Raw genomic sequence first — 15164 nt, forward strand, 5'->3', positions numbered from 1 at the left:
CAAATAAATAAATAAATAATCTTTAAAAAAAAAATAAGAAAAAGAAGACCTTAGGAAGTTTTACTTTATAAAGTTCCAATAGATTTCAAAATTATTTTTAAAAGTATAGCAATAGGAAGCTTCAACAATCACTCTGGCAAATCACTTTGGTTCAACTCGAATATCCCCTAAACTATAATTTATTATTTAACCAGGAATCCAAGAAAATGTTTGTTTCATGGTGATTTTATTGAAATAATTAGAAGAGATCGATTGTTCAAAATGAAAATAAATCCAGAAATTTGCTTGCAATCTCATATTTGAAAATAAGTACAAATTCTGTGCCAACACATGAAAGGAAAATTTACATTTTCATTTAAAAAAAATATTTTGTGGGTAAAGGATAGTAATGCTTGAGAAACGTGATGTCTCCAGATAATTTTTCAAAATAAAATGTTTTTGTTCAAAGATTTTAAGATAGAAAAAATCAGCCAACTAATTCTGAGGAAATCAGGTTTAAGTTAATACAGTTTTTAATTAATTTATCAAAATTCATTCTGTGAAATCAGCAGCATAGATCAAACCAGTGATAGGTTAAATGCCCACAATGTATCAGACCAGCAATTTTAATATTCTAACCATTTTATGAGACTTAGCTAAATGTTCTGTTCAGATAAAAGGAATTATCTTATAACTGACCAAACCAGTGTGGTTGCCTGTTTTTAGCCCAATTTCTTGTAGGGCTGCAGAGAAAAAAGTACCTAGCTGTCTTGACTATTAAAGACAACAGTTTACAAAGTAACACCGTGCTTTGGTTTCCAGTGAGTTCCCTAGTGATTCTCCCCGTTACTCTTACTTGAAAAATCTGCAACGGAACTGCTTGAAGGAAGGAACAAAAGCATGACTACCTGTTTGTCTCCAGGACCCTGAGTGGGTGATGAGTGGTAGAGATTGTGTCACCAAAATCCATATTTTCCCTCTACCTTTTGAGATGAAGTATTACCACCTATCAACACAGTTAATCCTTTTTGATCTTCCTTTTAATTCTAGCTTTCACTGAGTCAGCTTCTTTTGGGGTTGTGGATCTGGGGCCCTTTGTTGTCATATGGGTTAGCCGATAGGAGAGAACGTGGCTTCTCCATCCCCGAAGCAATGGGCTGTGACCCACAGGAGGGGAGAGGAAAGCTCTGCTCCATTGTCTGGGGACCAGAGCCTCTATCACTGGACGGAGGAGTGCGGCAGCCTTGCTCTGTGCCCACATACATCTGGGGTTCATTTCTCCGTGATGTCCGTTGCACTGAGCCTATACGAAAGGAAAAAAGAAACCCGAGGATTCACATCATTCACAACGTCCGGCAAGAGACGCCCAAATACCAGTGACTGGAGGGTAGGCCCAAAAGACAAGAGAGACACAGAATCAACCCATTCTCAGACTATGTGGACCCAATTTCTAAAAAATTCGTCTTGGTTGCATGAGATGATTCAAAGGCTATGCTACCTGACATTCCTCTTTGACTTTCTCTGTGTACTTCTCTCCCCTTCTGGGAGCCTTGGGAACAGAGCTCAGGTTTCCCATGCATTTGCCTGCCTAGTCCCTAGCGTGGTATGCTGCCCACAACAGGATGCTAACTTAACCTGCACCAGCTCATGTTGGCTGAAGTCAATGAATATGGTTCCATGGATCCACTGCTAGCACAGACTGTGTTTTAATGGGTTTTTCAGGAGCAGGGAAGGACTCGGCTCAGAGCCAATCTTGATCTTTTATCTCATTTTCCTTTCTCCTTCCCTACTTCGGATCTCTCACCTCATGCATTTTATGAGACAGCTGGCCATGACTGGGCTGTGATCACTCAAATTGGGAGACAGTTTTATGAATGGCTCACAGAGAGTGAGTCAAAATGTAGTAGAGTGAGCAAAGAGGGAGATATTCTAATCTTTTCCTGTGTACTCAGCTAACCAAGTCCTTAGTTATTTTCTGAGTTTAACCACACCTTGGTCCACACCTTGTGCTGCTGGTTAACTGGAAAAATTATACGTACCTCTATACTGAATTACTTTTGTAACAAAGAATTATGTGCTTTTAGCTCTTCAAGAAAAATATTTAACTATAAGATATTCATTCTATTATTTTCTAATAATGTTAGTATTAACAACAAAACCCAAGCAACTTTTGAAAATGCCACATGTTTTTGTTATGCAGGTAACAACACTGGTAACAGTTTACATATAAAATTGTATCAATTCTTAAGTGTACCCTAATATCCAAGGCCTTCATCAAGGAAAAAAAAGTTCTACTGAATTTGGGTTACATGGCAATACACACAGGAGACATATGTGAATGAGTTTTTCAAAACTAGAATCCTACATTGTCCCTGTAGGGAAATCTGAAGAGGAGAGTAGGGTAACATGTATATATTTTTTTAAAGGTTTTATTTATTTATTTGACAGAGACATAGCGAGACAGGGAACACAAGCAGGGGGAGTGGAAGAGGGAGAAGCAGGCTTCCTGCAGAGCTGGGAGCCCAATGTGGGGCTCAGTCCCAGGACCCCGGGATCATAACCTGAGTCGAAGGCAGATGCTTAACAGTCTGAGTCACCCAGGTGCCCCAGTAACAAACATATTCATAAAGGTCAAACATCAGAAAATATAAGCAGAGCTTAAGCCCCCTCAGCAGAGAAACTGGTATTTTGTTTTGCTTTGTTTTGTTTTTAAGACTTTATTTATTGTCAGAGAGAGAGAGAGAGAGGGAACATAAGCAGGGGGAGAGGCAGGTTCCTTGCTCAGCCAGGAGCCCAATGCAGGACTCGATCCCAGGACCCTGGGACCATGACCTGAGCCAAAGGCAGATGCTTAATCGACAGAGCCAGCCAGGCATCCCGAGAACTGTGTTCTGTGGGTTCAATGTTTCTCCAAAACTTTCTAAGAGCTTATAATTCAAAACGTGTTCAACTTTGTCCTCTGAGTTATGAAATAAAACTGACATCTGAGCCCCATGCCCAAGATGTTTATTATCATCATGCAACTCTTGGCAAAAGTATTATGTTGAAAAGTATCTAATTCCAATTCCACCTGAGGCAGATTGAGTCCCAGAGCAGCCTGAGAACCGGGTTGATTTTATGGACCGTCTCCCAGTAGCCTGCATGGACTTCACAGATGACTCAGGCATCTGGCTGAGGGCTGGCCCCTGATAAGATGTGAACACTCCCAAATCCCCAGGAGGACCCCCAGATCAACTTAAATTCACAGGAATCTTCCTACTAGAACATGGAACACATTTTCTTAGAGCCATTTACAATTTCACCAGAACTATACCTACAGCTACCAATATAGATCCCAAAGACTGACCACAAAAGCCCACCGAATTCAAAAGAACGAGTCACTCATTGTGTGCTTGCCCAAAGTGATCTAGCAGACTGCTGTGCAACCAGAGTTTTGAGGAAACATGGTCACTTCGTGCACAATAAGAATCCAATCCAAACGCATCTCTGTAAGGCTCTGAGGAATTTCAATACAGCCCAGCCACTCGCATAGCTCATACATAGTTGAACTATTGTGTCTGCACTTCCATGAGACTTGGAAAAACATTCAGGATCCAGATAAAGACAGCCACTCACCTGGCTCCAGAGAGGAGAACTGGCTAACATCTGCTGCCTCACCGTCCTTGAGGGTCACAGGTTGACTTCCATTCCTGAGATTTTGGTGTTCCTTTATCACCAAAAACTGCAGAGAACACAAGGGAGGGAAGGAGAGAGAGGACATTGTTATAATTCATCAATGATCTCAACATACATGGAACCAAAGTTTATGACTTCATTATGTTCATTGTATGGAAGGTGAAAGCTGAAAGGAAGGCCCTGTCAAATTTCTCTCTCTTGCTAATGAAAGATTCTGCTTTCAACTAGGAGCCATATGTCAATAAAGGCAAATGGGCACTATCAATACTTAACTGGAGAATCTATTCTAATTCTAGAACCCCAACTTTTGGGTCATGGATCCCAACGATCTCACCATTTTACTTTAAGCAATCCAAGAATCCCTTAGAATCCTTAATTCTAAGCATTGCCCCACGGCCAGACAAATAAGATCTCATATATGTATGTGCTCCAACTTTTCAAATATGTGTGTGTGTTTAGTTAATGAAATTCATTTAAACATACTACCAAGTTCTCGGTAATTTGGGGTTCTTGATGGGTAATAATAACTAATAGTAAAACTACTATTTTGCAGGGATCTGCTTTTTCATAGTCGAACACCTTGGAAACAAGAATTCTCAAAGGCAGGCCCAGAAAGATTCAGCATTTCTCTTCGGTCAAAAAATTAATTATTTTTGTCCTTATTGTATTACCTGCGATTGACTGGGCATTTGCAATGCAGGCTGACCAGAGTTCACTGGCTCTTACTCACACTAGATAGATTTGATATTAAAATAGACCAATGAAAAAAAAATAGATCAATGCTATAAGTTAACTCATACCCTTGGACAAAGAGTGCAATTTGCAAAGTCCTTCCTCACCAATCAGTAACCCAGCAGAGGGACTGCCCCAAGGTTTTAGCTGATCACGCTTTCTGTTGGTTCAGATATGGGCCCTCCCCAGGAGGAGCCCATAACTCAGAAGTACAATAAGAAAAATGGAATAGGAAAAGAAAAAGGAAAAAAAAACCTCCCTGCTCAGATTTCTCTTTGAGAAAAGTATAGGAAGAACAACGACTGGAGTCAATTAGGAAGAGAAATGTTGGCGAATCCCATGAACATGTGTTTTCATTTTCTTATTTTCCACAATGCTAATTATCCTTCACTGCTTTCTCTCCCTTAATGGTCTCCCTGCAGCAACATATTGCCAAATCAATACACAACCCACTGTTTCAGGGCACATACCCATTATTTCTGACTAAAGTCAAAATCCAGCTCTCTGCACTGCAAATTTTCCAGCCACATGTTTTTCTGCCAGAAGAACCGAGGTCCTAGACTCCTAGGCTGAGACGGGGAAGGCAGCGAATGGAACCAGATTCGGTTCTGCTGCTTCTCCTGCTGGTTCAGATGCTTGGCTCTCTCCCACTCCCACTGGTATCTGCAGCAGCAGCTGGTGTGGATGACGGTTACGGCGGACCGTTATGATGGCTCGGGGGACTGAGCTCAGCAGCCCGAGGCCTTCTGCCACAGCTCTGAGCCAACAAGCTGCTAATGACAGTGGCAACTGTTTTTGGTTTTTTAAAAACTAGCTACAGATGGTTTCTCCCTCCTTTCCATGATTTCAATACCATGAATTAAACTTGCTACTCAAAACCTGAAGGAAACACCCTATAGGCCGATAGGCGCAGTATAGGTCATTTAGAAGTCCACAGTCATGAGGGCTCAAAGAACTGAGGACATTCTTTAGGTAAGTCCATCCAGGAGCACACACTGAGGGAATCCAAAGATACAGACGGGGTCTCAGAGGTCCTGTAATCCAAACCCCTCGCTGTCCTGAAGAAGAAATGGGATTTCAGTGACTTGCTGAAGATTAAGACGGCCAGTTAAGAGGAGGGTCAGGCTAGACTTCACTTTTCTTATTTTATTTTTGTATTTTAAGTTTTTGTAGTTTAAGTTTCAGCCAGAAAACAAGTATATGCTGATGCCTATAAGAGGCGGGATCAGCGATCACCTGCTAGGCTGCTAGGCGGAAGCATGGCCCTGGGGCAGCTACTCTCTGGGAAAGCACAGGGAGTGCAGGCGGGGGTGGGGGAGGGGAAGTGGTGTGGGAAGGAGACAAACACTGCCTCCGTCCCTCCAAAACAGCTCCCTAAGAACCTTTTCCCTATTAGCCCACAGGTTTCAATCCCCATGGATCTGCCATATATTCCAGCCTCTTGGGCAGTACATGCCATGCATAATACCAGCGGCATGCACTGAACCACTCGAGTTGTCCCTGACAGGTGTCTGGAAATGGAAATCTCAACAGTTTCAAGGGAGCTTAGCCTAGCTCGAGCTAGCCCTATTCGGTTTCAAGATCAGTTACTGAAGTGGGTAATTTATGAAGCATTTTGAACTTCCCAATCACTGTGCTTTTTGGCAAACGTATAGGTTTGCCAGATAAAATACAAGACACCCAGTTAAATTTGAATTTAAATTTCAGCCTTCACTGGAAGTATGAATTTAACGAGGCATCCTGTATTTTTATTTGCTACATCTGGCAACTATTTGCTGCTGAAATTTAGACATTTAAAATGTATGTGAAGAAAAGAAATCTTAAGAAAATTAGAGCATCTACCGTATTTCAATAAAATAAATTAATGAACAAACAAACAGCTATAGGAGAAATCACAAGGGGAAAAAAAAGGAAAGAAAAGTAGAGCATAATCTTGGGCTTTTAAGTCATCCATTTGAAAGAGACTACCTAAAAATTGGGAAAGACTTTTCACATATCCCATAAAAATGGAAATTATAAGAAGAAGCTACAGGATAGAAAAAAAATAATGAGAAAAAATGAACTGGGGTCCATATGAAGTCAATTTTTTGCTTCATGTACTTTGGTCACATTACCCAAGGCTGGGGAGAGGAGGCCATCCTAGCCTGGCTGTCTGTAGGCCTGCTACTGCTACCTTCTCTGTTCGACTCTTCATAAGGATTCTTTAAATTTTTTGATGGCAGCTTCTTAGTCCTGCAATAAAGCCGAAATGTGAGACAATTTCAAAACAAAACACAACCAGTAGCCCACTCAGTGACGGTCAAGAACAACTGCTTTTGCTCCTGAAATGTAGGTACTTAAAATGCCTGAGAGAGAAATAGCAAGAAAACGAGGAGCACAACTCTGCGTTTCCTAAGCATTCTTTTCTGCAGAACTTTCCAGAGACTTCACTTTTTCCAAGGTTCTGTGAGATGCCTGGGCTCCTCCCACTAGTTTGGTGCCCTCTCCTACTCAAAGGCATCAGACACAAGAACACACAGAGAGGAGGACCCAAGAGAATACTATCTCATGTTGCCAAGTTAGGAAGTAGAATAGGTCTCTTGCCTCCAAATCTAGCTTTATAAATACTTATTTGTTTGACAAACACGAAGCACAACGTCTATAGAGGTCATGGTGTCATGCATTGAGGGAAAGGGGAGTAAAGGGAGGGAGATGTAATATGAAGCCGGGATCCCTGTCCACAGAGCTGTAGTCTCTAGAGGGAGAGGCGGGTACATAATGTATTGAGCAGCCAATTAACGGAAGGCAATGAAGTAAATATGGTGGTGAAGATCACTAGCCAGCCTCAAGATTCCTAAAACAGTGTGGCTATGTTGGGCAGGTGGCAGCTAAGTCAGTGCTGCTATGTTGGGCAGGTGGCAGCTAAGGGAATGTGACCCTCTGACAAATAGGCCTGCCAGGACATCCGACCAACGTAGTAAGGAAGGTAAGCGCTGCTATGAAAACCATTCGAAGGAATTGTGATTTCTTTGCAATGGATGCTGAGAGAGTATGTGTTGTTACTGTTCTTAATCAAAGGCATCGGGGAAAATATTCAATCAAGTGGCTAAAAGAAACAGTTCCAAATTGCAAAATAACAAAGTTATAGTTTGTGACAGAACACTTTCTGTGGGTTTTCGTACAAGTGGGTCCTTCTAAGAAATCCAGCTCTTAGAAGTTATAATATTATATAACATTTTAAAAATTACTTCATTCCACAATCTTGAAAGATACACAAGAAAAAGAGTGTCAAATGCTCAGTCTGGCCAAGACAGGCAAGGAGTGCTACAAAGGGAAGAAATAACTGATTTGAACTTTTTAAAGAAAATCGTTCAACACACCTAACAAAACTCAAGGCCAGAGCTATATTTATTAGTATACTTTAGTGACATGGCAATATTTAAACTAGCTATTTTAAATTTGATCTTCTCAGAATCAACACATAAAAGTGCTTGAATGCCATCAAACACATAGCTGAAAATTTGCAGGGGTTAAGCTGGAAAGAGTGCTAATGAGTTTTTTTGAAGAAATAGTTCTTATCACTTTGGATTTTAGACATACAAGGGTCAGAAGCTAAACTTGTTCTGATTTGTATATAAAGTCTACACTAACCCACTCAGCTGGTCTTTGAATTCCAAGTCCAAAAACACAGCAAACTGACAAGAGCTTTCAATCCAGAGCTCTGAAGAACAGCAACAGAACATAAAACTTATTTACTATGTAATAACCCACAGAATAAGAAAAAGTACTTAATAATTATGGCATACATGAACTTGACTTTCTTGCTTCCATTTTTTTCTACACTATTTGCCAAGTACCTATTTTTCTTTTGGCATTTTGTTCAATGGGATAAATCTTGGTTACTTAATATTCTTCCTACAAATCCAATACCAGGCTAAAAAGTGCAATGGACCTCTGAATTAAAAATCTCAAGTTTGTGCTTGAGAACCTTGTCTCTCAAGGTGTAAAATGGTTCAGAACATGTCAGTCTTGGAGGGGAACATGACTGCTCTTGGAAAGTCATCATCATGATAACACAGTATTCCTTAAGTCCCATTTGCCAGTTCTATGCTGAACTCGTTACTTAAATTAACTCAATTAGTTTTACAATAAGTCAAGGTAAGTACAGTTTTTTGTTCCTGTTTCATAGCAAAGGAAATTAATGAATACAAATGTTAAATAACACTCCTGGTGTTACTTAAGCATGACTGGGACTTGTCTCTGTGTGGTCTGATTCTAGAGCTCATGCTCTTAACCACAATGCTAGGATACAGCAGGATTTCAGACAACCACATCTTGGATCAAACGCTGAAATTCTCCATAATACATGCCATTTGCCACCTGAGTGGTTGGGTACCCCTGGCAAATGTGGTTGATTTTCATCTGCAGATGGTGGTGTAGGTCTTCCCTACAATTCCAGAGAATTAGTGCCATAGGTTAAGTGGGTCATAGGTTCTTCAAGATTAAAATGATGAGACTGAATTAGGTAATTCTACAAAGTTTCCTTCTGCCCAAATGTGTTATGACTCAATAATTTTGTACAGCACAAACTCTAACAGCACATACAATGATAGGAAAAGATGAAGATAAAGTCCTTTGCAAGAAAATGGAAAATGATCCCTTCACCTTAATGTAGTATTATCTTTTAATTAAATGTATAAATATTTTTGTTCCACAGTTTTTAACTTTTACCTTGAAATTACTGAAAACACAAACTCCAAGTGAGAGAAAGTACTGATTCTTTGAACAGGAGTTAATACTTTGTGGTAAATCGACTGAGTGGAAGGCAGCCACGCAAAATTACTTACACAGCCTATGGGGGGAAGCAGGTGATGCATACAAGAAAAAAAGGTAGAAAATAAAAATGCATTATGCTTAGTAACAACCCTGTAGGGGTGCCTGAGTGGCTCAGTCAGTTAAGTGTCTGCCTTCCACTCCGGTCATGATCCCTGGGCCCTGGGATGGAGCCCTGTATCCGGCTCCCTGCTCAGGAGGAAGCCTGCTTCTCCCTCTCCCACCCCCTGCTTGTGTTCCCTCTCTCTCTGTCAAAAAAATAAAATCGCTTAAAAATAAATAAATAAAATAAACGATGTAGATATACTGACAAAGACCGGAACCGAACAAGGAAAAGCAAAACCCTGAGGCTTCAGAGCAGTGAACAAGCCATTGCTTGTTTTCCTTCACTGTTATTCCCCCCCTTTAAACAAATGTAGCAAGTGTGTAGAAGTTCATCTCAAGGAGGCAGGCGTTCCCTTGGGAGGTGGTAGAGAGAGGTTGAAAATGCCAAGGGAAAGACAAAGTCACCTGTAGCAGTGAGCCCCCCAGAGCCCCAGCAGCAGCAGCAGGACGAGCCCCACCACGCAGATGGACACCACGGTGACTTGCCGCTGCCTCCCCTGGCCAGCGTGGCGCAGTTCCCATCTCAAGTCTCGGTGCTGACAGCGCTCCCCGACATAGCCGAAGACACAGCTGTAACAACACACAAACAGAGGTCAGCGCTAAGCCCTGGCCAAAACGCTTACGTATTTTCAGATTCCATATCCTGCTGCCTTTCAACCTCTGCATTTCCAGATTCAGCTCTTTGGAAGCATATGGAAAATCCATCAGGGGTCAGCTGAAAGTACTCTGATTTACAAGTTAATGCAACATGGACTTCCCCCTTTGGTCTGTTTGCCCTGGGATTGATGAGGAATTATTTGCATCCCGCCTTTATAAGGCATTGCAGAACATTGAGTAAAGATCAGCTTCTGTTAGGTTAAAATCCTGAGGAGCTACCTTTAAGACGAACACAAAGCAACTCTGCCCTAAGAGCCAAGAGAATTTTTGAACAAATGTTTGGCCAGATTGCAGAGAGTAGAGGTCAAAGGAAGGAAGAATTTGAAGGCAGAGTCCCTCACTTGAGACCGGCTTGTAAAAGAATATGCAGTCTCTGAACAGGAAGGACAGCTACGTCAGCCAAGGAAATCCTTTTTAAAAAAAAAAAAAAAAAAAATCACTGGCCCAAGGGAAAAAGTCTCAGTGGCAACCCACGAATGTTTGAATACTTTCTCCAAAGGAGAAAAAACTAAATGGAAGAAAAGGGGCTTTCATGGTGTTTCATGAGTGAAACCGTAACTAGCATCACCAGCCACCACCACGCACTATGACCGCGTAGATAAAAGTAAATGAAACAATGCTGCCATCTACTGGGAACATATACTTCCAGAACTTATGGGAGCTCAGGTACAATTGTATTCTATTACTCTTCACAGGAGCATAAACTTCAAAAATACCCTCTTAAGTATTTTGAGCTGCTCAGTTGTTAGGAATTTTCTCCCAGCTCAGCCCTGGCTCGACTCTCTATCCGCACCTCATTGTAAAAGGACCCAGAGGAATGAATGCCCAGGGAATGGATACAGGTCCCCACAGTGGGAAGAGATAGCAAGGGAAAAAGCATGAGATAAAGCTGCAGAAGATCTCAGTCCTAGTCCCAGTTCTACCTTGAGTTGGTCATAAGAGCACTGGAAAGTCACTTTAGGAGAGAAAAAGAAACTAGCATTTGTTAAGCACTCTTTGTATCCGACTCTGTGTTAGGCACTTTTACCCATTTTCTTTTCAATAGCAGATTCCCATTTTACAGATGAGAAAAGCAAGGCTCAAAGGAGTTAAGTAATTTGTACCAGGTCATACAGCCGATGAATGGCAGGGATTTGGTTGGTTGGTTGGTTGGTTGAATATAGCTGACACACGATGTTATATCAGTTTCAGGAGTACGATATAATGGTGTGACAAGTTTATGCATTCTGCTCTGCTCACAACAAGTGTAGCTGCCATCTGTCCCCACATATCACTATTACAGTATCACTTACGCTACCCCTTATGCTATGCCTTTTATTCCTGTGACTTATTCATTCCATAACTAGAAGACTGTATCTCCTACTCCCATTCACCCATTCTATCCCCTCCCCCGGCACCCATCAGTTTGTTCTCTGTATTTACAGGTCTGATTCTGCCTCTTTTTTGTTTATTCATTTTTAAGATTCCATATAGGAGTGAAATTGTATGGTATTTGTCTGTCTCGGTCTGACTTATTTCACTTAGCATAATACCTTCTAGGTCCACCCATGTTGTCTCAAACGGCACATCTCATCCTTTTTTTGTAGCTGCACAATATTCCATCACACACACACACACACACACACACACACACACACACACATCTTTCTTATCAATTCACATATCAACGGACACTTCAGTTATTTCTATACTGAGGCTATTGTAAATAATTCTGCAATAAACACTGGGGTGTACATATCTTTTTGAATTAGTCTTTTCCTTTTCTTTGAGTAAATACTCAATAGAATTACTGGATCATATGGTATTTTTATTTTTAACCTTTTGAGGAAATTCCATACAGTTTCCCATGGTGGCTATACTAATTATATTTCCACCAACAGTGTATGAGGGCTCCTTTTTCTCCACATCCTTTCCAATACTTGTTATTTTTTGTCTTTTTGCTCTTAGCCAGTGAATGGCAGGTTTGATCCAAATGTTTTTCTGATTTCAAAGCCTGTGTTCTTTCTACTACATCGGGCTACTTCCAAAAAAGGTTTTAAGCTCTATGCACCTCTGAAAAGCTATTCTTCTAGAACACATCATGAAAGAGATGACAGGATCTGAATGTAGGAAGTATAAAAGGACTATCAAGTTATTCCAGGCTTTCCTGGATACTGTTTTAATTCTAGCTATCTTTGGTTATAGTCATTTATTATCAATGCCTAGCATTGTAACCTGTTGGATATTAATCTCAGAGACTTTCGGGTCTCAAGGAATATGTCAGTCACATGTGCAAGGGTCCTGGGGAGCAAAAGCAAGCTGTAATATCAGGGCCTCTCGGAGCCATACATGGCCCAAACCAGTCGGCCAGCATTTCACATAGATGGGTCTTCCCTACTAGTTTTTGGGTTATCAATTACTTCGGTTAAACCAAGCAAAAGATTTCTGGGTTTATTTATTCAGATAAATTATTCAAATCTGAGTTTAGTTGGTCAAATAATTTCAAGAAATTCTGAAGGAAGGTCAACAAGACTTCACATTGTGGTGTACTGTGATCAAGAACTGAGGGCTAGAGTACATAACATTTCTCAGACTGACTTGGCCACACAACTCTTTTTTCATGCAACATTTCACAGCACTGGTGTTGGGGCCGCTTGGTCTCAAGAAGACCTGGCCAGAAGTGTGTGGCCTGGTTCAAAGCCAAACCAGAATGAATAAGGATCTCCTGTTAACTCAGGAGGTTTGGCCTTCTGAGAATGTCAGGACCAGGGAACCTTTGAGGAAGATGTGGGGCATGGGGGCTTCAGTTCTCACATTCTCTGCACCCCAGACATCCAGGGGATCTCTGTATATGGGGGGGTGGGGAGCTTCCGATGTCTTCAAGCAAGGAAAGAAGAGCAGCCCTTTATAAACCTTCTCATGGTATTGAGAAACACTCTGCAGAATGATGCCGATCAAGTGTTTCTAATAAAAGTTAGAGTTGGTGAGCATTCCTAGAGATGTGTCACGATAGAATTTTAAAAATACAAGGTGAAGTCATCGAGGCAAAAGGAGGAAAGCATTGGATGTCTGATTAAACCACATTTTTATTAAATGTAAAATTCAAAAACAAAGTTACGACCTGGACTAATGAGACCTCTGGTGATATTTTAAATATTGCTTTTGATTAAAGGTCCTTAAATGTGAGTGTTATCTCTAGTTTAATTGTCATTTTGTAGCAACTCATGTTTAAAACATTATCAGGAAATAAGATATTTTCATCAGGATTTAATGACAGAAAGAAAAGCAGTGTACTAAAGAGTTCATAAATCATTTAATGAATCGATGTTACCAGGTCAAGTGAAAATAATCTACTAAATGCAATTCATAATTGTGAAGTACCCTTTACACTATTGTAATGTCTCTTATAATCTAAAGTTTAAGCATCATAGAGAAAAACAAACCACAATCTAATAAAGTAGAACATTTATCTTCATAATTTCATTATTTTGGATAATAAGGAACCACGAGCATGAAAAAAAATTGATTCTTATTCTCAAAATCAAGGACAACTATTGTGAAGATTGGATTTATCTTAGGGTGGGAAATTACAGCATGCAAATATGAACATGAGGGTAGTATGCAATGACATTTAAGTCAGTTTCACTAACAGTCACGAGCATTCTTCACCACTTTTGTCTGCCTGACGCGATTTATAACGCAAGGCCGTTCACTTTGTCACAGGATACAACTTGTTCTTCTAACAATTTAGACTATGTTTCTGCTGATTATTATTCCTAAAATAATAAAAGCCTTTAAGCTTATAGCTTCTATTCACGAGGATCAGAATATTTTATCATTTCTTCCTCAGGCACAGAGAAAATTACCAGTGAGTCAGTAGTCTCGCCACAGGGGACCCATTTATTCTTCAGGACCTACCAGTTCCCTCTGATTGACTTGAAAATACGAAATCCACTAAAAGTAAAATTTGATGCAGAACTAGATATTGCTGCCAAGGAAGTGTTTTCTGAGGAAGCATGGTGGGAGAACCTACAATTTCAGATCACCCTCAAACCTACTTTTCAGTTGACGGTGCCCACTGCGAAACTGTCATGGGGACAAAAAAGGAACAAACAGAAGCAGGGGCCCCTTCCAGCAATTGTTACTAAGCAACAGAAGTGTAAACACCAACTATTAGAAACTGAAGAAAAAGAATTTTTTTCCAGTTTTGAAAGTTGAGGGTAAGAAGTCCAGTGTGTATATATAACCTTTTTGTAAATTCAGAAACATACTGTGGATGTTGTCCACACATGCGGCAGAAAATAAATCCAAGTTTCAAGGAATTCTTTCACAAACCTAAGTTTTCAGCCAGAACGAGAGGTTTCAGCCCCAGACTATACCAGTAGCAACACCAAGATAAGTAAGAGGGAAAATCGCCAATTCTTTAAATGTATATTTGTATACACAAGGAGGGTGCAGTATGGACACAGACACACATACACACACACACACAATTTATATACGTGTGGTTTATATTGTTTTCCCTAGCAAAAACCCAATTATAGAAAAAAATCTCTTTTATGAATTACCTAAAAGTTATGGACTTCAGTCCCACATCTCTGTGCCGTCACAAAGACAGCTTGACTTACTTGCATGCGTATCTGTCAACTGCTTCAATGTACATACACACACCATTATGGAGGCAGTAGCCGTCATAGGATGGGGGGCATTCCCGGAAACCATTTCTCACAGAACGGTGGCCGTCCTCCATGAGATGAGAAGGGGGAGTAGAGTCTACAAGAATCAAAGACATTACTTTCACTTTCTGAAGTGATTAGGTCTTCCAGGGATCAATATCCAGAACTAGTCTCTGTGAACAATTTGTGATCTAGTGTCTTTCAGTGACAAGAACTCAGAAGCAACTCCAGTTTTCATTTTCCTAACCAGACTTCACGTCATTCACCATGAAGCCAGTCATTCTTTCTTCAGCTTCAGTATTATCTGACAGAAAGCATACTGGAGGCAAGCAAGGAAACGGTCAATTCTAAATGACTGCATGAATCCCGAGTCACTGGTCTTTCACCAGTGACCAGTCACTGGTGACTGAAGTTTTGAAGCCTCAAAAACTTCTCCCACACAATGCTTTCTTCTAAAAATGATGTAAATATCAGAGGAGCCCTCAAAGACCAGACTGGTACATCTGACAGAATAGAAACTTTACCGTAACAGAGGGAATGTCAAAATGG

The 15164-nt window shown here is 40.6% G+C and overlaps 1 protein-coding gene across 1 annotated transcript in view; it reads right to left on the bottom strand.

Annotated features, from left to right (window-relative positions):
* Positions 1-799: 799 nt before the first annotated feature.
* Positions 800-15164, bottom strand: part of EGF (epidermal growth factor) — a 95335-nt gene continuing 80970 nt past the window's right edge. The window contains exons 20-24 of the mRNA XM_045998355.1: positions 14568-14712; positions 9709-9873; positions 6501-6618; positions 3595-3700; positions 800-1282 (exon numbers count right to left, since the gene is read on the bottom strand). Coding sequence (XP_045854311.1) covers positions 1041-1282; positions 3595-3700; positions 6501-6618; positions 9709-9873; positions 14568-14712 — 776 coding nt within the window. The 3' untranslated portion in view covers positions 800-1040. The remainder of the gene's footprint in view (positions 1283-3594; positions 3701-6500; positions 6619-9708; positions 9874-14567; positions 14713-15164) is intronic.

Source organism: Meles meles, chromosome 2 (genome assembly GCF_922984935.1).
Source record: "Meles meles chromosome 2, mMelMel3.1 paternal haplotype, whole genome shotgun sequence".
Classification (NCBI taxonomy): Eukaryota; Metazoa; Chordata; class Mammalia; order Carnivora; family Mustelidae; genus Meles; species Meles meles.